At 37.6% G+C, this 25,232-nt stretch overlaps 1 protein-coding gene across 2 annotated transcripts; it reads right to left on the bottom strand.

Moving 5' to 3' along the window:
- Positions 1-1,513: 1,513 nt before the first annotated feature.
- ube4b (ubiquitination factor E4B, UFD2 homolog (S. cerevisiae)) lies at positions 1,514-25,078 on the bottom strand. 2 transcript variants are annotated; one of them, XM_026200026.1, is made up of 29 exons: positions 24,773-25,078; positions 22,201-22,420; positions 18,776-18,911; positions 18,316-18,403; positions 17,869-18,013; positions 17,559-17,784; positions 16,386-16,775; positions 16,175-16,282; positions 12,332-12,473; positions 11,582-11,682; positions 10,935-11,049; positions 9,464-9,547; positions 9,202-9,258; positions 9,002-9,118; positions 8,801-8,899; positions 7,260-7,373; positions 6,907-7,105; positions 6,673-6,811; positions 5,637-5,736; positions 4,632-4,759; positions 4,435-4,533; positions 4,103-4,338; positions 3,893-4,019; positions 3,648-3,792; positions 3,271-3,405; positions 2,535-2,726; positions 2,275-2,449; positions 1,881-2,027; positions 1,514-1,761 (listed from the first exon to the last, which is right to left on the bottom strand). In XM_026200026.1, the coding sequence occupies exons 1-29, from the start codon at positions 24,794-24,796 to the stop codon at positions 1,700-1,702; spliced, it is 4,050 nt and encodes a 1,349-aa protein (XP_026055811.1). In that variant the 5' UTR covers positions 24,797-25,078; the 3' UTR covers positions 1,514-1,699. The 2 variants fall into 2 exon arrangements, with proteins under 2 accessions (XP_026055811.1, XP_026055812.1); XM_026200027.1 differs by lacking the exons at positions 16,175-16,282; positions 16,386-16,775 and having other exon boundaries at positions 24,773-25,077.
- Positions 25,079-25,232: the final 154 nt, after the last annotated feature.

Below are 25,232 nucleotides of genomic sequence, written 5' to 3'. Positions count from 1 at the left end.
GTATTATGAATTTAACAAAACTAATCAAGGAAGAGTGAAAAGAAGTGCAACAGTTGTCATTGTGTGTGCATTACCATTTATTACAGTTCAAAGAGCTGGGTCCAAAAGAAGTTTGGTAGCAAAGGAAGCAAATTCCTGTACAGAGAAACCTTTTAAGTCACTGGAAAAACTCTTCATTAACGCTTAAGTCCAACAAATGGGGTTAATAGTAATAACAAGAGATGCTAAACCTTTATGACCCAAAAAATGTTGGAGAACAGAACAAAAAACATGACGTACTGGCATTCTTATGACGATCATGCTACAACACAGCTTCACATTCTTTGATTTTGTTCCTGGATTTGAGCTCTGATTCAGATTTTAGTCAAAACGGTGTACATATATGAGTTTTTTCTTTTATGCAAACCAACAAAATTCTAATACAGAGTCAATCACCATCTGATGCTCCACTGGTATGTTTCCATCAATTTACACCAACATCTACTGTATTTTCTACAAGACAGTCTAGAGCATTTTAATTTGATTATTTAAAATATGTTGTATTCCTCGTATAAAATAAACAGCAGGTTTGTGACTCAAATGTAAACTGCATGTCTACAGCCAATTTTTTGTCATTCTACTGAGTGTAAAAATGGAAATACTGGTGTGACTCAACAACATTCATAACAAACATGAAATGGATCCCCTTTCCTCAATGTTTTCCTTTGCCATCAGAACCATTAAAATGCATTCATGAGGACAATGGAAACAAAACCGGAAACAATTTCTTTATCCAACTTTGTTAAAGGGTTGGTTATCTGCTTACCCGCAGGGCATACAAGATGTACTGTAGGTGACTTTGTTTCTTCAGTAGAACACAAACTGAGATTTTTAACTGAAACCGTTGCAGTCTGTCAGTCTTATAATGGATGTGAAGGGGAATCACTTCTAAAAAAAAAAAAAAAAAAAAACCCAAAAAAACCAAAATAAAACCCTGCGGCTCGTGACAATACATTGATGTGTAAAGACACAAAATGATCGATTTACGCAAGAAACGGAACAGTATTTATATTGTTATTTAACCGTAAAGCATTTAGACGCCTCGCACACCTGCTTGAGAATATGCACAGGAGGACGTGTTGAGGAGAGTTCTAACAGTTTGGACGTTGCGTGAATCAGAAAAACTATATAAATACTGTTCAGTTTCTTGCACAGACTGATCGTTTTGTGTCTTTTCACATTAATGTATCGTCACGAGCCGCAGGGTTTAAATTGGTTTTGTTTTTTAATGTATATTTTATCTGTGATTCCCTTTCACATCCATTATAAGATTACAGACTGCAATGATTTCGGTTAAAAATCTCAGTTTGCACTGAAGAAACAAAGTCACCTATATCTTGGATGCCATGCGGGTAAGCAGATAAACATCAGATTTTCATTCTTGGGTGGACTATCCCCTTTAACTTTTATGGTGTGAGACTGCGTACCCTTTCAGACTGGTATGTATGCAGACATACAAATGCAAAATCAAAATGTTTCAAAAGTCTAAACTTTATTATGTTTCAATTTTGAACCATGAGCCTTTCAAGTCAGTGGCTCGATAACGGTGGGGGAACCATTTAGGTAGGGTCATATTTTTTTCTCTTTCTCTCTCTTCAGTTCACTTCCAGCGTGGTGAAAACATTTAAACTGCGGGGCAAGCTTGGCTCACTGAGAACACTCAAACACGGCCACTCTGCTTCTCTCTCATCCAGGCCTGGATGCGCTTCTTCAGCTCTGGGACTGTGGAGAGAGAGAGACAAGCATGGAGTCAGCATTACACAGTCTAAAAAAAGTGCATTTGCCAGCAGCGCTGAAAGAGCCAGCTCATGCGGTCTTTGTAAAGCTGTGTTAGTGGTTACCTGGTTCCAGCATGCTCTCGGTGAGAGGCTGTCTGTTGAAAGGGTCAGTGGGAGAGTTCAGGAGGTGTCGCAGAATGATGGCTCGGTCCATGATGTTACCAGAGGGAAGTTGCACGGGATCAGTCATGAGAGTGTCCATCAGTGGGTCTGTTTAGATGGGGTGTCAATGTTACTTACTCCAATCAGCTATGAAAACTATTCAATTTGTAGCAATTTGCTGTAGACAGAGGATGCATTGCATCTGATAAAAACACCTTTATAATGCTACAGAAAAATTATATTTCAAATTAAAATGCTGTTGAACTTTCTTTTAACCCTAGGTTTCCCCAAAAATATTAAGCAGCACAATAATTTGTCAATGTTGAGCACCAAATGAAAACCTGATGACTCTCACCTTTAAACTCATCTGGGGCATCACTGTAATCCATCTCAGACTGAGAATTGCGGGCTACTATCTCCTCCACCTTCTCCAACAGCAGTTTGAATTTCTCAATAGCAATAGTGGATTTTATGCCCGCTTTTCTCATTTTTGAAATGACCTCCTCAAACAGCTCCCTGCTGTATGATCGCTAAAAGTGAGAGAGAGAGAAAAGAAATTGATCCCATGTTTTTCTTGCGAAGCACCAAACAGCATGAACTTGGGCAAATACAGACCTGATCGTCTGCAATGGCTTTAGCAAATCGGGCACAGTCCAGCTGCAGATAAATGTCAGTGAGCTGATCCAGGAGCTTCTTTGGCTCAAAACCATATTTTTCTGGGTTTTCCACCTTCAAGTCTCGACATTTAGGCCCACATAGCTGCTGCAGGTTATAATTCAACATGGCAGCCAGACGAGGACCCAGTTCCTGTTCAGTACGACAGAAAATAAACGAGTCGTCATAACAAGGAACGTTATCATTTTTGTGCATCTTCAACAACCTACAAATAGAGTATTTGCTCTGTTAGTGTCATTAAGAGTGCTCTCTCACACAGCTCAATTTTCCCTGAATGCTAAATCCCTGCAGAGAGCAGAGCACGGGAGATTCATTTACAGGCAAGCAGCAGATTACAATCCTCATGCTTTTTCCCATTAACCAAACCTAAATTACCTTTTTTGTAGGCACTTCCTTAAAAGTGGATTTCTTTATTGTCTGTTGAAATGTTCCTTAAGTTATATTTCTACAACTGTCTGTTTGTATAGGTTTATTAAAAGCTTCTATTCATAAAACAACCTGTTCATCTGCTCATACGCTACTGTTCAAAAGTCTGGGGTCATTAAAGAGTTAAAACAAAAATTAAGCCTCGTTAAGCTTGAAATACTTTTTTTTCTAAAGTATTTTTTTAAATCTAACCGTCCTTAAACTTTTGAACGTCACAATAATGTCAATGTGTTGTTTTTTATGTACTCACAGGCCTGAGGAAGGGCTTCTGGACCTGTTTGGTGAGGATATGGAACATATCCACTGTCTCTGTTGCTAAAGCCAGGTACGATCGTGATACTCTCTCATCCTGAGTCAGCTGGGACTGTCGGCTCTGCTGCTGCTCCTGAGGATCAGAACATTTCACGTGAAATTAGATCTGATTGGAACTGGAGAACAAAAAGTGTTAATGCAAGTAGAAACACTCCAGCACAACCATTCCCTTTAAAAGTCACTCCCCTTCATTTTAGCCTTAATGCTAATGCTTTTTCCCCTTGCACAACAACGCATTATACCCATTACACACAATGCAGTTAAAAGGGTAGGTAAGGGAATTATTGGTAAAGTTGTGATACAGTATGTGCTGACCCTGGGGAGCTGGTCCCACTGCTCTTTATTCTTCATCTCCTCCTGGATCTCATGGATGCGTTTCAGAGACTCCAAACTCTCGTCCAGCAGAAAAGTTGTATCGTTAATTAGCATGTTGATGTAGCGCACAAACTGTTTGCCAGAGCTGCAAAGAGAGGAAAAAAAGGTATGATTAACATACACGTATAAAATAAATACACACATGGCGAATTCAATTTACACAGTATTATCTTTGGTGAACTCACTTGAACTCCTCCAGGAAGGTGCCTTGGTGGTTAATGTTTTGCCAAAGGCTTTTGAATATGGTGCTGATGTGGTAACGGATTGTGAACTTGTCATAGAACTCGCTTGTGGCTCCAGTGTGCTCCACGTCTAAGAAAACACACCCATTTAGCACAAAAAAAATCTAAATGCATAGTACAGACTTTGAAAAAATGTTTTAGACCGCCTTTTACCGGTGTAGAACTTCATGAGGGCTGGCACAAGCTGATTGACAGACAGTGGGTGGTTCTCCATCACCTCAAAGAAGCGCTGAGTGCGCGGCTGCACCGCAGGGTTGGTGACGAACAGCACCTCCACCAGCTTGGCAATCAAGTATGGGTTCTTAATGTAATTCTGACTGCAAATGAAGACCACCAGGAAGGTCACAATGTCTTCAGTGCATGGCTCATAAAGAACCTGTGGAAAGTACCTAAAAAAATCATGAGAAAAAGAGTCACATTTCACTAAAACTACATTTGGATTCTAACACTGCAATGCACCTATTTCAGCACTATCATAAACTTACTGCACAATAAAAAGCAAGAACTCGGCCACATCTTCGATGTAAAACTCTGGCAGTGCTGCAAAGCTTTTGGGGATTTCTGGGTTCAGAGGCAGGGTTACGCTGCAAGGTGATAAAAGACAGGAAATCAGAACAGAACAATCTTGACTACTAACCGTACTAAAAGGATGTAAGGTCAGGTGTATTTTAAGTGAACTGACTGTGGGTAGGCAGGCTCCACCATACGCAAGATGAGCTGGATGACCATACTGAAGAACTGCAGACATCTGCGCAGCAGGTTCTCGTCCAGGAGCCCGGCGTCTGCGCAGGCTTTAGAGCGCACCAGTTTCTGTCCACACAGACATTTACTTAATACGCATGTTCTTTACTCTAACATATATTCTATATATACACACACACAAAGTATTCATTCAGGGTCTGTGCGTGTTCCATTTAAATATTCACAGTTTAGCAATAACAAAGGCTGAATTTATTTGATAAAATATAGTAAAAAAATAAAAAGACATATTATAACAAAACAAATTAAAATATTTCTAATTCAGTATATTTAAAAAAAAAAATCTTGTGATGGCACATCTGAATTTTTGGAGTGGGACAAGAAAAGAGAAATCAACAGAAATCATGAGAAGAGATTTCTATGAGAAATCATAGTAATATGCTGATTTTGTGCTCATGAAACATTTATTATTACCCTGTTGAAAACAGCTGTGCTGCTTATGGTAATAGTTTTGTGGAAACCATGATACATCATATCTCAGGATGTTTTGCTGAATAGAAAGTTCAAAGGTAAAGCATTTATTTGAAAAAGAGATACTTAACTTACATTTTTGTAAGTAAGACAGTAATGTCTTTACCATCACTTTTGATCAATTAAAAATATTGATTTCTTTCAAAAACAAATCTTATGGAGTCCAAGCTTTTGAACAATAGTGTAAGTAAATGCACTGTTCAGTACTTTAAAGCTAATAGAGCCTCTTTTTGCACAGGGCAAAGATCTGACTAATAATCAATACAGGAATCATTGGTTACTTTGATTTTCTGTTTAAATCAATTAGCTGTTGCTGCCCTAATCTCAACAATAGAAATTGATTTCTCAAGCATAATAATAGATAGTTGCTATTTTAAGAAAAACATTTTTTTCATAAGCATGTAAAAACTTTTATAAACAAGTATTTTTTTTATTAATAAAGGGTAACAGCATTCACCTTCAGCTGTGTTTTACATCTCTTCAGCATCTCTCGATGACGACTTGCCAATGGGGAATCCTTCCACTGGTTCTCACTGTTCTTCAGCTCTTCCACAGTTCTGTAACACACACACACACACACACACACACACACACACACACATATTCAGCCTTGTGCAAATTACCTCTTCTAACAGCTTACATAAAAAAAAACATCTCCCAATAGTATAATTGGCCCATCTAAATGTTATACATGCTGCAGACAGCAGGGGTCACAGTTGTGATCTGTCAGGCATCATGAGGCCAATAAACAATGTGAGCTGCCTTCTATCTGAATGTGTAGGACTTGAATCATTGCCACTGATGCAGCACTAACACATGCGCTGATAATTCTGCCATTATGGACTAAGATGACTGCTCTACAGTTCTACAAGAGGCACTGGGACAGGGAGGATTAGCCTGTCTCATCAATTCAATTCAATTCCAAGTTTATTTGTATAGCGCTTTTTACGATACAATTCATTGCAAAGCAACTTTACAGAAAACTTAGTTCCTACAATATTTAGTAGTAGCTTATAAGTGGTGATCAGTTTATGTGCAAATGACAGTAATTTTCAGAAAAAGTTATACAAGACATAGTCAACCAAACGATGAACACTATTAACAGCAATTATAATGTGATTGCATAGTAAGTAGCAATATTTGTTAGTTCTGTATGTTGTTTCAGGGTTAGCATCAACTGAGGTCCTCTGAGGGGTCGGCATCATCTCTTCTCAGGTGTTCTGGATCTAGACTGAAGACTGTGTAAATTCTCTTTCATCAGAAAGAGAATAAGAGCTTTTTCACAAAGCATGACAAAGAACATCATATCTATGACGGCTATCTGACATAAGCGATGAGTAATGCAAGATGTTCCACTTTGAGGATCACCTTAACTAGTTAATCTTCATACTTCACTACCTTTTCGTACTAATGCAGACTTCACAGTGGACCGTTACTCAACATGGTTTTGGTAACAAATTGTTTGTTTTTACAGCTGAATCTGTGCAAAGCACCTGTTCAGATCCCTGATGGCCTTCAGCCTCCTTATGTAGCGCCGACAGCACGGGAGGATGGACAGATGATGTGCGTGAAGCGTTAAGAAGAAGCACTCTGTAGGGAACTTGGGCTCCGAGAACTTGGACGGGTCTTCATCTGTGGAGGAATGGAAGGAACAGTAAATGGCTTGTCTGAAGTCAAACAGAGCGTCTAAAGTGAATTGTTCTTCCCAGAAGAGAGCCCACACTCACGCAGCTCAGAGAGCCAGCTCTTCAGGTCCTCCATCGTGGCATTGAGCCTGGTCTCTTCTGTGCTGATATTCAGCCGACACTTGGGGTGGAAGATGTAGACAGGATCCACTGTGTCCAGCTTGATCTTCATACTGAGCTGCTGCAGCACCCACAGGAAGTTCATCATGAAGCCGTCTGTGGACACCAGCTTATCATCGGTCTAAGAAAAAAAGGAGGAGAAAATAATCAAACTGCACTTATAAACTGTATTTTTTAATAATTTGACTTTTTTTTTTTACATTCACAAAGAAACTGTCAATATTAATACCTCGATAAGATAAAAAAGAATGAAGCACATACTTGAGCAAACATACCTGCATTTGAGCCTTCTTCACATTACGATTCACCAGAGCTGCCATGTAGCTCAGAGCTGCTTCCCTTGTCTCTCCGTTCAACAAGATGTTGTGCAGGATTTTAAACAGATCTCCCTGAAAATCAGCACACACTCAGAATTACAAAATACTTTACTAAATCTAATTTCAGCATTCTATCTATTTATTTTGGATGTTCATTTATGCTGAGTGTTTTTATGTCTATTTTTTATTATTTGGAGTAATTGGATTAATAATTGGAATAATTTAATGCATCACATTTTTTAGGACGGTTTTATTGTTTATGATGTTCAGAACCACTGCATAATGATCCTAACAAACATGGTATATGTATCATGAGCAGTTTTTGATATAAATTAGATTGTATAATTTCATAAGTCTGTAGCCAAAACAGATTAAACATCTCTACACAGGCTGAATGAGAACACAAATTCACTCTTTTGACAGCAGATGGCGCTTCTGGAACAGTAGCAATACAGTGTTTCCTCTGGTTACTGCTGTAAACAAAGCAGAGCTGTGCTTTTAAATACTACATTAATATGCATTATATGAAGGTAAGATGAAAAGAAAGTAACATCTAAATTTTCCTGAAGACATTCGGGTCCCCTCAGAGACAGTCACTTAAGCCCCTAAATCAGTATTTAGAATTTTTCATCCAATATTTTGAGCATGGTGAAGGGAATTTGCTCTGCCTGCTACTGTATTTACTCCTCTTTGTGTTCATCTTCGGCATCTCTGTCCTCTGTTAACGGCCCTTTTACAGATGGTTTACTTGTCAAGTTTAGGAATTGCTTGTGTGTTATTAATGGTTCTAAATATTCTCCACCCATTAGTCAGAAGTGTTTGCAGCTAATAGGGATTCCCTCACAATTCACGACGGGTGTCTATGTTGCTTAGCCACATGTGCATATGCAGTTTTTTTTTCAAATTTATACACCGTAATTAAAACTGGTTTACCGCTCAGCATTGTAATATTATATTTAGATATGAATAATATTTATAATCCGATTACCAAGCATAAAGAAATATCCACAAAATTCACACATCTGAATTTTAGCTGAATGAGAGAGATAGGTGAGGTGAAGTTTATCTGCATGTATATTTATTTTGGACAATAACGCTCAACAATAAATTTGTGTTTAAGCATTTTCCACAACACAGTGCAATTCTGAACATTTTCCCCCCACAAAATATGGTATTTAATTTAAAATATTCAAACTTAATTTCAATTATTTTATTATTAATTCTGTGAAAAACCTATGACAACTGGGAAAAGGGAGCTTTTTGCTCTATTAGAGAAAACATGTAACCCCATGATAAATTCTTATGTAAAGTTGCAACTTAAAAAATGCACATTCTTAGGCTTTCCGCAATCACATGAAATTATACTTTTATAATAATTTAAGAAAAAACAAAAACTGAAGCCTCCACTTGCACCCCTGCTCTATAAAAAGAAAATTCCCTCAATATTGAAGCAGCTCATTAAAAAAAATCTATGATTTTTAGGTATGGTGGGCGCTCACCCTCGCAGACTCCAGATAATGTTGCAGTGACTGGCTGACCACTCGGGTGTTCTCCATTGTGATGGCGGGGCCTGAGAAGTACTTGTCTCCCACTTTAGTCTACAGAACAGCAAAACGGATGTAAAAATAAACCACTTTCCTGTCAACATTCATCAATGCATCAATTTTTGTATTATATGTTTAAGGAGTAAAATGACTTGCATCATCCTCAGCAAACACTGAAAGACTAAAGAACGCTCCAAGGAAGGAAAGTCTTTGAATTTCTCTTCCTGTCCCGGGACTGAGCGGGTCAGGACACCACAATGGCAGAGAGGTGATCTAAAAATACACGCAGACAGACAATATTAACAGTGGACTGCATAATCTGACTGACTTGAATTCCTAAGCTCCTACAAACCTACCAGATTGCATACAGGGTGAGTCTTCCCAAACTTGATTTCACAGAGCTCAGCCAAAGCCTGTAAAACAATAAAATCAGTCATTGACAAAACAAAAGCCTATAAAGTCTTTCACTGATCTAGAGGAGCAATCCATGTGAAACATGTCTGGAATACCAGAGATATCTAACGCTGTTTATATATAAATCAATGGAGCTTGTTTGGTCCTAACATGCCTTATAATGCAGTCTTATGCTATTTAGGGGAAGAATAAACAGTCTCTTACCATCAAAGGGAACTTGAAGTTGTCACTGTCAAAAGAACATTCTTTTACAGCTAAAGCAAGCCCTTGAAGAATGGGAACAAAGATCTGAAAGAAAAACAAAACTGATCAAATAAGGACAAAAATTCCATACCTTTTCCATGAACTAACTTGACTTGGCCACTTTGGAAAGACATTCAAACATCTGACCCTAAGGCAATTTTTAGTTGATGCATTGCAATTTAACCACTTGAAAAAATAGTTTGAATTTATATTCACAAGTATTTTATTCCTGTGATGGCAAAGCTGAACTTTCAGCAGCTATTATTCCAGTCTTCAAGTGTCACATGACCCTTCAGGAATTCTTTTGTGCACTGCAGTGTTGTGAACACACTCACAACAGACCCGGAAGAGAAGACAATGCTGAATAAAGCTGTAATTTTTTATTATTTTTGGACCCAAATATATTTTCGATGCTTCAATAAATTCTAACTGACCCTCTGATGTCACATGGACTACTTTGATGATGTTTTTCTTACCTTTCTGGACATGGACCGTAGACCGTTCACACAGTTTCAATGGAGGGACAGAAAGCTCTCGGACTAAATCTAAAATATCTTAAACCATGTTCCAAAGATGAACAAAGGTCTTACGGGTTTGGAACAACATGAGGGCGAGTCAATGACATTTTACATTTTTGAATGAACTAACCCTTTAATATTTATGTGCAATTTTTGCTTATAAAGTGTGCTTGTGCCAGTTCTGTTTATGAAATGCTGATATTGTTAATATCTAATGTGCAATGTCTAAGGCCCTGTCCCAATTGAAACACTTCATGTGCACTTTCGGTCTTGCAGACTTATAATGGCCGCTGTGTGTGCATGACCGTTAAGTCCACGAGACCGTAGGGTGTTCCATTCCTAATTATATCGTTCAAAGGCTTGCTCACGAGTGCCCCTGATTGTAGCCATTATGTGCCCTCGATACACACTTCTGATGACCCCGCACTTCTACCCAACAGTCAATGTGGAATTACGTCACAAAAGAAGAGGAAGACCGCAAGGGTTTAGGGTGCCATTTGTGACAGGGCCTAAAGCAGTAGTTCCCAACACTGGTCCTGGAGGCACCCCAACACTATACATTTTGCATGTCTCCTTTCTCTGACACACCAATTTCAAGTCTTGAAGTCGCTACTAATGAACTGATGACTTGAATCCGGTGTGTCTGATTAGGAAAACATGCAAAAGGTGCAATGTTGGGCTGCCTCCAGGACCAGGCTTGGGAACCACTGGTCGAAAGTGTCCAAACTGGAACCAAAAAACCTAATGTGTGATAAATAATCCTGAGCCATTCTTACTAAAAACAAACGAACGAACCACTTAAAAATATGTTTAATACCACTAGGAGCTTAGCATCAATAGTAAAGACCCCTTGAGCTTCAAAAGTAATATGACGCAGCATGCAGCCCGTCTCTGTAATCTGCTGCAACTCCCACCTGTTTAAACACCTCCCCCTCCTGGTGAGTCATGCGCACCAACTCCTGGATGAAGCCATACGGAAGGTTCCGGCACAGCATGTAGGGAACCAGCAGGGAGGGCTGTAGAGGGGGCCTATTTAAGGGCAAAGAGAAAGAAAGGGGGCAATCTCATTCATAATTGTATTACACTTGTATGCATTCAAACTGACAGACAAAATGTGCAACAAACTCAAACTAGGTCCGTGTTCAGACTATGGAGCTTGATCCTTGCTCTCCTTCCTCAGAGGCTTCTTTTCACATTGTTTGTCTGCATCGCCAATGCTATATTAGCAGCAGATCATGTTTAATGTTTTGTAGCCAAGCAACGAATGAAGAGGAGAAAGCTTAACACATACAGAATGAAGGTGCTTCCTGAAATCAATTTCTGCATAAACAGGCGGCTATCAAAAACACTTATACTTTAAGAGACATATTACATTGTTTCATTTGTACAAACTGTGTAGCACTGCAAAAAAAAAAAAATTGGCGAGCACTTGAGTTTGGACCGAAACAAACTATTGTGTGTACTATACTATACGAAACAAAGGTCAAACACTTAAGAGTTCTAATGTGGAAATGCCTTCAAAAACCTTCAGAATGCATTGAAAAAGGCTGTTGTGACTGACCTGGCCTGTGTGAGGGCACCTTGAAGCACTAGAGCAGCATGGGAAATGCACTGGGATCGAATGTTGCTAAGCAGCTGACTGACAGCTGGCTGGCTGCACATCTGAAAAAGAAAAGCATGTGAATAACACTGTGTCTGAACATAGACCAAACTCCCAGAGCTTGAAGCTAAATGGCTGAATAATGAGAAAAGATTTATTTTCTTTGCAATTATAATTATATTGTTTATATTTTCATATAAAATGCCATAAACACCACACAATCTGGCTTTACATGCAGCCTTATTAAAATTAATTGCAAAATTAAATAATAAAAAAAATAAAAAAGTAAGTTAACTTCGTTTTCACTTAAGTAACTTGTTTATTTTGCACAGACAGATAATGGTGTTGAAACTGTGCTAGAAACTAAAACAGGCTGTTCATGAAGCAACATGCTCTAGCAAACTCTTCTGGTCGCTTAATTGATTATAATAAGAGCATCATGTCTACTGTAGACAGGGTGATAAATGAGAACAACACAAAAGACTCATACCAAAGTGGGAATTACCCTAGGCTTGACAAGACATGTCTTTCACTTTCACCTGCTCAACACGTCCACCTCTGTTCTGACCTACTGACAAATGTCTCCTCATGAAAGGCTAAAGTAACCAATTAATTTCTTGTAATGCTTGTTATACCAGAAAATATAATTTTATTGCCTGAGTACAGAATACATTTTGTAGAAATGCATCTACAGTGTTCATCAACAGCTACCTTTGGGGCCTTCCTCTCTTCCATTCCCACACTGTCAAAACGCTCGATGAGGTAGTTGAGCATCTCGGTCTCTTTACAGGACTCAATGGTAAAGCGGTCACTACCTGAGTCACCAGCCATCCCCCCTCCGGATGCGCCCAGGCTAGAGAGAGAAAGAGAGAATATTAAATACTGCCTTTGATAAAACGGTTGCAGAGTGTAGATGAACCTTCTGGGGAAAAACCCAAACTGAGTAAATTACTAAAACCACATAGCTTTAGCCACCAAGAAGATGTCTTTCTTAATTAAATGTTTCCCTTTTTCTCTAGCCACCAAGCTTTCAAAATAACAATCTTTAGAACTGCTATGACATCAGATATAAATGAAGGTTTATCTCCATTTTAAGCAATGGTTAGAACAAGCCAACCTCACAACGCAAGCTGTGTTTGGTGATCATTTTGCATTACTATTCAAAAGTTTGAGGTCAGTAAGAGTTTTTATTTAAAATTTCTTTTATTCAACAGAGACACATTTAACTGATTAAAAGTCAATGTATCATGGTTTACACACACACAAATTATTATTTTTTTAATTGTATATATATATATACACACACATATATATACATTTTATATATATATATATATATATATACATTTTATATATATATATATATATACATATATATATATATATATATATATATATATATATATATATATATATATATTAGTGCTGTCAAAATTAGCGCGTTAACGCATTCGATTAATTTGAAATATTTAACGCGTTAAAAAAAAATAACGCAATTAACGCGGTTGCAGTTTTTTTTTTATTTCCAGTTGTGGCCTATGTGTGTTCAACGTGCAAAGAAATATGGATAAGACCAAGGAAGGACTTTTAGACGGAAAGTTTCAGTATAAAACTCTGCCGGATTACTCTTCAATCTGCCACAAGAAACAGCAACATTAAAATCATGAACTCAAATGTCATTGTTTAAAAAAAAAAAAAAAAACAATGACTGTAACAGTGCGTAAATCAGACCTTTCTGTAACGCTAACGTTAATAAGCTTAAACGAGTATTTTTTGTACACAGTGCCGCGAACTGTCAATCACTCCTGTACGCGTGCATCACTGTCCCCCTCAGCTGCAGCAACTTGCGCTCTCTCTCTTCATCAAGCTTTAAATCAAAAAGGGGACAAAAAGATCATATTGTCTTTGTGCATAGGCTATAGATTAATTAGATAAATGAATATCTAAATTTGTGCCTTGCCGTCTACGGTATTTTTTTAGAACTTAGAAAAAAGATGCTGCAGCCAATGAACAGCCAGCGGGGGCTGCAGGACGACTCAACCTCCGCAGACAGTTTTTAATGTTTATCAGACAATAAATACTCAAGATTTTGCTTTAGTATAACTCACAACGAGTTTCACACACCTTCTCCGGCCACGTTGAGTTGTTGACACTTAACAGTGGGAAAAGCGACACACGCGCTATTCACTTGTATAACTTAAGGGTGAATGGGTAATGTAGTTTCTGCTCTGGGTGGGATGAATTAGGAAGCTTGCATTGTGAAGGGCGCTCTGAAAATCGGCAGTGCAGGTAAAAGATTAAAACCTCTATTAAAACAGATGTCCAGATGAGCGTACTGGTACGCTACAAGCACGTTCTGGGCGCACGGAGAGGTGGCAGTACGCTCAAGAGCTATATTTGGAAGTGGCGGTACTGAGTACCAGTGCATACCGGCCCACTTAAAGCACTGGCAATGACTATACTTTGGAATTTTTTTGCAGTCCACTTAGAATTCAACATAACAGAAATCATTTTTGTTTTTTATTGGCATTGATTGTTTTGAAATTCAAATGGTACTTACATGCCTGTGTTTTTATTTCTGTAATAAATATGGCTTTCAAGCCAACAGTTAATTTGGAGGATATTGATGGTTTATTGCAGGTATGTTGTTTACATGAGAAAATCTGTGTTACAAGTTAAACAAAAATTCCAATAAACAATCATATTTTGAATTTAAATAGTTTCTTTGTCTTGAGTTTACATTAATTATTTACATTTTACATTTACATATCCAAAAAGTTTCAGTCTTTTAATTGCGATTAATCGCGATTAATTTTAAAAAATTGTGCGATTAATTAGTTAATTTTTTTTAATCGATTGACAGCACTAATATATATATATATATATATATATATATATATATATATATATATATATATATATATATATATATATATATATATATATATATATATATAAAGCAGCATAACCATTTTCAAAATTTATAACAATTAGTTATGTTTCTTGTTTCTTTAAATTTGCTACCTAAGTTTTCTCAGAATTTTGAGACATTAACTCACAATCGTAGGGATGTAATGATTCACTCAAGTCACGATTCGATTGACGATTTGGATTTCACGATTTGGATTTCACGATTCGATTCACGACTTTTAACAAAATGAGATTTAATACAAATTCTAAATTAAATTTGTCCTTTTATTAATGCTTGGACAAAATGCTGAATGTTTCTTTGTAAAATTTTAATACTATAATAATATACTAATATAGCACTCGCATATTAATGCTAACAGCAGATGAGCTGAACAAGATGCAGAATCACTCTCTGCCAGTAGGTGGCGCTTAAAGCATTTCCTTGGTTCCCACTCTAAACAAAGCAGCGCAGCACTTATGAACTTTAATATGCATAATACAGAGACAAGATGAAAATAAAAAAATATTATCTAAACTTTTCTGAAGACAGAAAGTTTCACTCAGACATACATTTATATAAATTCCTACCCCTAACTGAATCGCGATTTGTTTAGCATCTCAACCAATTGAAATCATCACATATTTAAATCGATTTTCAACCGGCTTGCGATTAATCGTTACATCCCTACACAACGGTGTGAAAAAAGTGAGATATTTTGAGATAAAAAAAGCCTTTCACAATGCCCTTTTCAGTGGCGGAAACAGGCCTCCATAGTTTACTATATTTCGATTGAATAAATGCAGTCTGGGTAAGCAGCATTAAAGACTTTCAAAAACATCTTATCGACCCCAAAACTTTTGAATGGTAGTTAAGATGTACAAAAGTCTCCAACAGGACAAATTTTGCATTTAAACTTTACTATACAAATTTTAATATCATGTTATTTTCTCATGATTTTTTTTTCTAGCTTGAGAAAAAAAAGAAGATATTTCCAGGTTTTCACATGAATGCATAAATATACAAAATATGATAGAATGACAATTCTTCCTACTACTGTGATTCGAGTGACTGAAACACAAAACGTTTTGGAATCAGTTTACACCTGTATTCAGCGCCGACCATTTATCATTAGACAGATGTTAATACCATGAGTAAATGATGGCAAAACGTATGACTAGAGGACAACAAAAGCAGGCCTCTAATACTTGCATCCCCCTGCAGGTGTTTGGTCATGAGACGGCATGCATTAGTGAACTCTAGGGTGAGACAACACTCCACGGCAGGCTTCTTGCTCTCATTAGTTCTGTTACACAGTCAGCTAGCATTAACCGATCGCCCAACAATCAGTCCTCCACCAACACTGTTATCCAGCACACACGTCCTGTGTGGGAGTTTAAAGTCTGCTGGCTCACATTTCTGCCGGGAGCTGAATGGGTCTAAAAAAAACTTTGTGCAATGAACAAAATTTGAGCTGACAGCAAAGCTCCGTCCATAGAAAAGCTAAATTTGTCAATCTGATGAGATCACATGATCAATATTTGGTGTCATTCATTGCCCGTTGCGGTGCCAACATTGGGCACCGTGGGCTGTTGTTAGTGGCCAGGCAGCACGCTGAAGCATGCAACACACGTTGGCACTGATACCTGGACCCAAACTGAACCCTTGAAAAATCCTCCTCTTCCTCCTCCAGCTCTTCATCACTGCTGTCCTGAGGCAAGTCGGACAGGGCGAAGAAGAGGAGGGAAAAAGGGCTGGTGTGGCCGCGGTGTGTGAATGGAAGCAGACAGATAGACTGAATAAAAACACAAAGACTGCAAAGATACAACTTCACATCTAACAGGGTGTAAAAGGTACCTAGAGGGCATCCGGGCGGCTAGGGCAGTCCTTCTGGCCATAGTACTGGGAGAGCTGGGGAGGATGGGGAAAGGCATGGAGGTTTGGGTGCTATGGTGTCTGGGGGAAGGGCTGGAGGGTATAGCTGAAGTTGTAGGGGGCGTAAGCATACCAGATGGAGTAGATCTGGGGCTAGGGCTTATGGGGATGGATGAGCTAAGGGAGTAGGGCCTGTATCTCTGGGAGATGGGCAGAGGGGCGGATGGAGAGGGAGTTGGAAGGCTGGTGGGAGGGCGAGAGACAGGAGGACTTGGGGGAACCGGGAGGGCGGCTGCAGAAGCCAGTGGGACAGATGGAGCACTCATTCTGGCAGAGCTCAGAGCGAGTGGGTTAGGGCTACAACCATAAAGACTGAAAACAACAAAGACATTGAAGAAAATGAAGGTGGGAACACAGAAAGAAAGGGGGAAATTTAAAGAGAAATCAAGAATATGAGACCAAGGGGTGTAGGTGGATATGTGCACTGGCGGCCAAAAGTTTAGAATCATGATTTTTTTTTTTTCTTCGAAAGAAGTCTCTTTTGTTTCCCAAGGCTGCATTTCTTGTTACAAATACAGCAAAAATGGTAATATTACAACGATTTAAAATAACTGTTTGAATATATTCAATATCTAGCTCATTTGCATTTAAGGTGATACACTCCAGAACAGATCTTTTTTAGACACCCCAAAAATGAAATTTTTCAGCTGTTATAATAAATGATCTGTTGGGTATTTTGGGATGAGACTTCACAGACACATTCTGGACACACCCAAGACCAATTTTACATCTTGTAAAAAGGGGCATAATAGGTGCACTTTAAAAAGAGTTTTTGCTGAACAATAATAACTGAGAACCAAATCAACACATTATAATGATTTCTGAAGGATCATGTGACGGTGAAGAGTGGAGTAACAGCCTCTGAATTCTGCATTGCCATCACTGGAATAAATTACATTTAAAAAATATTAAAATAAAAGATTAACACTATTTCAGTTTTAACTGTATATTTTAAATGCATTCTAATTAATGCAATCTTTGGGAACATAAGAGTCTTCAGTTAAAAACATTTAAAGTCTTAATTAGTTTTGGCCACCAATGTAGTTGGATTCATAACTCTCTTTAAAAGGAGAGTTTGTCAGCTTTCACACTTGCCTGGAAAGAGAGCTGGCACCAAATGAACCAGCGCAGGGTATCATGGGACTGCCGCTCTGGCTGGAGGGTGGAATGAGAGTCAGGTGACGGTCCGGGGATCTGGCAGTGGTAATTGGCTGAGATGTGGCGGTCAAGCTGGCGAATGGGTTACAGTCACGTGATCGGGTGGACATCATTAGAGCCTCCATTAAAATCTGTCCGATCAGGTCTTTGAAGTCAGAGTAAACTAGTAGAAGAAAGCATAATGCAAATCAATTCCAGAAAAATCTGAATTCTCTGTCTTACACCCTCTATTGCATTCTGTCCATACCATCCCTAGGGTTCTTCTGGAATTCAGCAGCAAGTGAGGGGAGGAAGATGACATCATGGTCCTGCTCCTTCCAAGAGACACGCAAGATCTTACAGATGAGGTGCAAAGCCTGATCTTCAGAGACGTCAGAACTGGATGAGGAATCCTGCAAATATCAATTCAGCGTGTCACTTACCAATACTTTAGATTGGTGGTTCTCAAACTTTGTGACTCCACCCCATTGTCCAACACATTGTTTATTGGATATTGCAAAAATACAGAACATTATCATGCACTTTTAGATTACCTTTGCTATCATCTAAGGCTCAAAGTGCATTATTAAAACCCCCAATACCCTGTTAAACGTGTATTTTTTATTTAGACAGAGTATAACAATAGAATATGCCCCTTATCCATTATTGGCCATTAAACTAAAATAATTATCTTTTTGTAATTGCATCTTGTCACCTTTTCAGCCGGGTTCCTTTTCTCTCTGCGATCACTGTCTTCCACCTCCATATTCTCAATTCCTGAGTCCACATCTACTTGCGACATGCTGAAGACCACAGAGATGAGATCTAGCTCAAGTAGCAGTTCAACTCTTTAATTGTCAAACAATATAACTTTAGCACTGCATATTATAAAGGTACAATAGAACATACAAAGACTACGTAGCTTATGATAGAGAAGGTTTTCTTAATATATACATTTCGTCTGTATGTATTAATTTTTATATGCACTTTAGAAATGATGTGGCTGGAGTCTAAAAGCATTTGCAATCCAACAGTAGAGATATTCAGATTAAAGACACTACTTGAGGTGAGATACTATACTTCATCTCCGGCACAATCTCAGTTTGAGCTCTTATGTCATGCTCCATCTTTGATTTAGAGTACAGAGAGGACAAAGGTCCACGGCTGTCTCTCACCTCTTCTCACAGGAGGCTGTGTCAATGTCCATGCTTTGGGAGCGGGACAGATATTGGGACTGCGTCTCCAGACTGTTAGATGGAGAGCTGGAGAGAGAGCTGACCCCTTCGCTGCTCTGGCTGCGGTAAGCGACCCCTACAGTAATGGAAAGCACAAAAGGAAGAACGAACCTGCTGATTGTGTCATGGAAAGAATTGGCTAAGCTGTAATCAAGCTCAAGAAAAACTTTCTAAAACGTTCTTGGCTGGAATACAAACCACATAGTTCAAGAACATTAGTTTTGAACATTCGCAACAAGCAATGAATGTGGCTCACTAAATCTTCCAAGGAAAACACTTGTCTCAAAACTGGAAATCTGGACCTCTTTTACCCAGAAAACAAGCACAGAGTTAGAGGGGGGAAAACTAAAACTACATCAGCAATTTCTGAAGCGTATATCATTGCAGAACAGTGAATAAATGTAAATTTTAAAAGAGTCTATGAATTACCGGTAAATCAATCAGTGTCGTTGTTAGGATCATTATTGTGTTCATTAAGAATTTTAATGATGTAAAATTACAATATTTTGGCCTAATTATAAAGCCCTAAAACAAGCACAGCAAACCTGTTTTTTTTTTTTTTTTTTTTTTTTTTTTATCAAATTTTAAATTGTATAAAAACAAAAAACAAACATGCAATTAGATTTTTTTCCCAACTTATGCAGCCCTAGTCAACAAACAAAATCCAGTCACTTCCAGTCAACTAGAAATCACACTTTAAAGAATTTCATGTCAGGACAAAAGACTTCCTCATATAGCCTTTGCATCACCTTCGGATTGGTCAAGTGATTTTGCCATGTTGACCAACAGAAAGCTGCTTGTTTTGAAAGTGACTTCTGTGTCAGCTGTGCTTCACACATAGCTACACTATTAACAATCGACCTTTTGCAGATCTTTTCTGGTCTGCAAATATTCTCTAAAATTTTGCTAAATATGACTACCACTTTAATGCTTCAATGCAAAACGTGGTTAAAGAAATACAGAAAGGCACGATTAATCCTAATTTGATAATCAAATCTATGTTATAAAGATGACCAATTACAATTAAGAATGCAATAACTACATTAACATCATTATTAATGTTGGTTACATTTATATTGCTAGAAATTCTGTCAATATAAGGCAATGGGAGATTTTCAAAATGGCATTTGAAATTTCTTTAGAGATATAATGTTTAAACATTACATTACAACATTAAAAATCGGCCAAGACTCAAATATTAAACAAAAAAATCTATTTGGGATGGATTAATAGCAATCATGTATTACTTGGGGTTAGAGGTCAACAACAAACCTAACCTGAATGTTTAACGGATATTAACTGAGGAGTGAATGCACTGGACCTGGTTTCTGTCTTATGATTGATTACATCTCAATGATGTACGTTCCAGAGAGAAGTTACAACAAAGAGCAGACTTTTGCTCGAACAGCTTTTTATGTAACTGTGGATTTGATGTGCTGAAAGACCTAGAATAATGCATAGTAGTGTGGGAACAAGACAACACACACCAGCTCAAAACACTTATTCAATCCCCATTTCAGTTTAGCAAGGCTTCAAGGTAATTAAGCATGCAATCATCAAGACTTTACCTGAAATGCTTTTTAAATGAACAGTAGATCAGTGTCAAACACCAAAAAGAAAAAAAAAACAAGCAAAACTTGTTCTGAATGTGTGATACAAACTAAAATGAATACGAGAGAATAAGAAATAAATTAGCATCATCCAAAATTAACCAATACAGCTTAATTTGGATGTGATGATTTCTGTCTCAATATATAATACAGCATGAAATAACAGACGTTTTACAGCTCATCTACAAGACAATAAAAGACCAACTGTCCTTAGACTGTAAAAATGAAACTAAAGAGGAATCACATGGCACACTGACATTTAACAAAAAAAGTGGCTATGGCACAGCAAGAAAAAAACCTCAATCGTGCCTGTCTGTGTGTCCTTATTTAAACCCTGGCCAAGGCTGTCCCACCCCTATGACTGTGCAATTTCTCCACGGCATGACGCAGTGAGCCAAAAATCATTTACCTTGATTAACACTAATCAGAAAAATCTTTCAAACAAGGCCATTGATTCAATCACTACAGTGAAGTACAAACAACTAATGCTATATAGCTGGAGTATTAAAGCTTCATCCACACAAGATTAGAAAAGGGCCACTTAGACCTTCAATATTATATCCAATACTACTCGCATCTGTCAGCTCAAATGCACTGTGTGTCCATAAAATACCCAATTTTTACAGTTAATAACACTGAATAGAATAAATTGGAACACTGCAGGAGAGCTGCCTGCAACCTAGTGGATAACTCTTTTTACAACAGCATTTATTGATCTAGTCAGGTGCAAACTACAAAAATCATGTTTCATGCCTTCATAAATTCCCCTAAACACAAAGGCTGCATCTGAAAGCAATCTGCTTTGCATTTGTAAAAATTAAAATAAGGGAAATTCCCATGTTCCGAAAGTAAGACTTTAGCATTTTATTCTCTCAAAGAAACGTTATCATTATCAAGTTTATCAAGTTTGGGTTCAATAATAATTGTGCTTTTGTGTTATTAATAATGCAATTTTTCATACATTTAAAACAGTAAAATTGTTCCATGTTATTACATTTAAAAATTGCTTTCTATTGTAAAATGTAATTTATTCCTGCAATGGTAAAGCTGAATTTTCAGCATCCATTACTCTAGTGCTGCCAAACTATAATCGCATCCAAAATAAACGTTTTTGTACATGACGTGTGTGTATATTTCTTATGTATTTATAAATACAACCACATACATGTATATTTAAGAATTTTTTTTATATTTCAAATGTATTTATACATAATATAAAATATGAGAATGTAAATATATTAATGTGTGTGTATATATAAATAAATAAATAATGCATTAAGCAGACGCTTTTATCCAAAGCGACTTACAGTGCATTCAGGCTATCAATTTTTACTCAAAATATATACTTTATGTGTGTGTGTATTTATATATGCATATTAAATATAAACAATACACATGTATTATGCAAACTAAAACTTTTATTTTGGATGCCATTAATCATTTGCCAGCACTACATTACTCCAGTCATCGATTCACGTGATCCTTCAGAAATCATTCTAAAATGATGATTTGTTGCTCTGGAAACATTTCTTATTATCAGTGTAGTAAAAAAAAAAGTGTTGTGCTGCGTAATATTTTTGTGGAAATTGATACATTTATTCCAGAATCCTTTGATGCATATATAGTTCAAAAGAACAGCATTTATTTGAAATTAATATATTCTGCAACATTCTAATCTCCTTTGCTGTCACTTTAAATCAATTCAATACATCCTCACTGATTGTTTTTGAATGATAAACTCAGCACAGCACTTACCCGAGGCCCCCATAGGAGAGGTGGCAGGGGTGACATTTTGGGCATTTAGGCCCAGAGTGTGAGATGGAGCTGGTGGGACAGGGTGTGGTGAGGCCCCGGAGGGCCCGGGCAAGGGCCCTGGAGGAGTCTCTCTCTGTGGGGATGTCAAAGGGGTGCTGAGGGGGGTGCTGGGCTGTGATGTCTGCCCTCCAGCTAACCGGGCCAGTCGCCTTCGACGGATCTAAACAGGGCAGATTAATTACAGTTGAATCTAATTACAAATCAATAATGAGCAATAGTTACAGTCTGATGACATTAACTGCTCTTAGTAAATAAACACAAGAGCAGACCTTTAACAGCAAAGAGGGAATTTCTATGCATCAATTGAGACGTTTTTAAGGCAAACAGTAGAATCTATTTAAAGTCCTAAAGCATCATTATTTTCAGCAGTGACAAATCAGCTCTACACAGCTGAATGAGTCATTTCAGTGAGATGGAGAAAGCCTCAGATTCCACAGCAAATACTGTAAGTGAAATGACAAGGATTTTAATGCATGACTGAATGAATCAAAATTGCCAAAAAAACAAAGGACAAAAACCAGTTTTAATTAGCAAAGGATGATGAACCTCAGTTCACAGACATAATGTTTCTGCAACTCACATTTCATTGAGTATTATTTCAGTTACATGGAATTGTTAAGACCATCAGTATTGCAGCTTATTTTGAAAATGTATAGGAGCTCTGGTTGAAATTAAAATCCCAGGTAAATGGTTGACATTTACAATTATTTATGATTTAAAGGGGTCCGATTGCGCTTTTTTTTTTTTTTTTTTTTTTTACGAAGTATTGATTTTTTTGTTTTGGGTGTGTACTAGAACAGGCTCTAATACTAAGTTTTTCGAAAAACACATTATTTTTCTCATATTTTACATTATTACAACACCTCTCTCCCTAGTCTTGCATGAACGGCTCGAATAGTTCCTGTATCAAATGAAGGCCCGCCTTCTGAAATACAAAATGTGCTGTGATTGGTTAGCTGGGCCAGTGTGTGTTGTGATTGGCTTCACTCTGCATCTGGTCAGGAAACGTCATGCCCCTTACCATAGCCGTCTGCCAGCTTCAATCTAAATATTGCATCAAAATTAAATCAATTTGAGCATGATTTAAAGCCGAATGATTGTATTGTAACCATTGTCCGCCTTAAGTAGGGAAGTATTTTGAGTATTTTTAGTACTTCTTTAGTGGAGCTCAACCAAGTCTCGTCCCATTTGTCGATCTTTGTGACATCACAAATCCCGGAAAATATGCGCTGTAGTTTAAACAAGTCGTTCTTTGTAGTTTTTGAAAAGTGATTTATGTTCAATAAAATATCTCTTTTTAAAGTGCACTTTTAGATTTGTAACTTTGCACAAGTTTTTCTCTGCTCCAACAGCAACATTACAGACTACCTAAAGTTGAAAAAGTGAACAAGCATAATGGGACCCTTTTAAAACTCAAAATTGCTTTAATTATCTATTCTGTATATCTATTTTGATCAATAAATTATCGATTATTAGTTTTGATGAATATAAGACGGCTGATGAAAAACAGTTTTGAACCAGCTTAAGATGGTTTGCTGGTCTTAGCTGTTCTCCAAGCCTGATCAGCTCAAACGTGAGACCAGCAAACCTGCATAGACTGGTTTAAGCTGTTTTTCAGGTCAGAGCTGGGAAGAGTTTGGTCTTAATTTACAGTAGAACAAATAAACACAAAGCCCTGACTGTAAATACACACCAGTGGCATACAGCAATTTCCACCAGAGCCAAATAACAATATCCAAACCCTGAAACCAATAGCTTTATGGGATAAATTGCACTTGCAATAAATTTTACCGTAAAATACTACGTTTTTTCGAGTTAAACCAAAGATTTTAAGCGTCAACAGCTGACCCCATGATAAATACATTGACCTGACGCCTGACAAAAGCTTGTTGCGCATGATGTCAGTTTCTAAACCTGATGCAATTTGGTCAAATGCATACCCTTGTCAAAGGTAACCTAGATAATTGTACATTTTATCACGACTGTAAGTTAAATTGAGCAAACATCTGGTCCAAAATTATTTTTACTTCTTGACACGACAGTCTTTCAGCCATTTTGGATTCCCAGTGAAGAAAATCTAAACAAAATAAATGTTAACTTGCAAACTGGTTACACGCTCCCCAGCGACTGAAAACGACAAGGATGTTATTTTAATTGTGGAAATAAAGAATTTGAAAGAAGCAGATGATCGAGGCTTGTGGCAGATGCAGTTTGTCAAACGTATCACTTGCTAACGAGCTGACTGGAAAATAACCTCCATATTTTCATTTAATTCGCTTCTATATCGGCGGTTTAGTGTCACAAAATGAGATTCATCACATAGCCTCATATTCCCAATCTGGATATACTGAGCTGTTAATTCGCCGGTGTCCTGTTAGCTTATCCCATCATTACTGCGATTGAAAAAGGTGACAATGACAAGCCAATAAGCCTTTAACAAAACACACAATTCATGCCATAACAGAAACAGTTTCGACTAGAAATACATTAAACTGTTTGAAAATAGCCTCACCTCTTCAGGACTGAGCTGCTCCATTGCCTTTCTTTTAATTTTCAGCTTAATTGTGTTGCTAGCCAGTCAGCTAGCTTTCTTATAAACACCAAAAGTGCATACTCTGAACCATAAAACAAATATAAATGGGCTTGTGATTGTCTAATTTGAATCTTTATATTAAAACATCAAACGTGCGTGGCTGTTTTTTTTCGATCAGGAAGGGTTATCTTCGCTTTCTGTTAAGAATGAAACAAACACAAAAGTATTATTCGTCAAAACACCGACGCGGCCATTTTGGATCTGGGGTCACGTGACGCGAGATCGACACATTCCAGGCTGCGGCAGTTCTGGAAACTGATTTCACTGCTGAGGCGACCTCAAGAGACTTGTTTTTTCCACAACCAACTCTTATTAGATTGAATAAAAGGCTACTCATACATCCAATACAGCTATTATATAGCTTACAAAGGACTAATGA

This window comes from Carassius auratus, chromosome 23 (genome assembly GCF_003368295.1).
Source record: "Carassius auratus strain Wakin chromosome 23, ASM336829v1, whole genome shotgun sequence".
Lineage (NCBI taxonomy): Eukaryota > Metazoa > Chordata > Actinopteri > Cypriniformes > Cyprinidae > Carassius > Carassius auratus.
The sequence above is the reverse complement of the archived record's forward strand: the minus strand, read 5'-3'. Positions and strand labels throughout refer to the sequence as shown.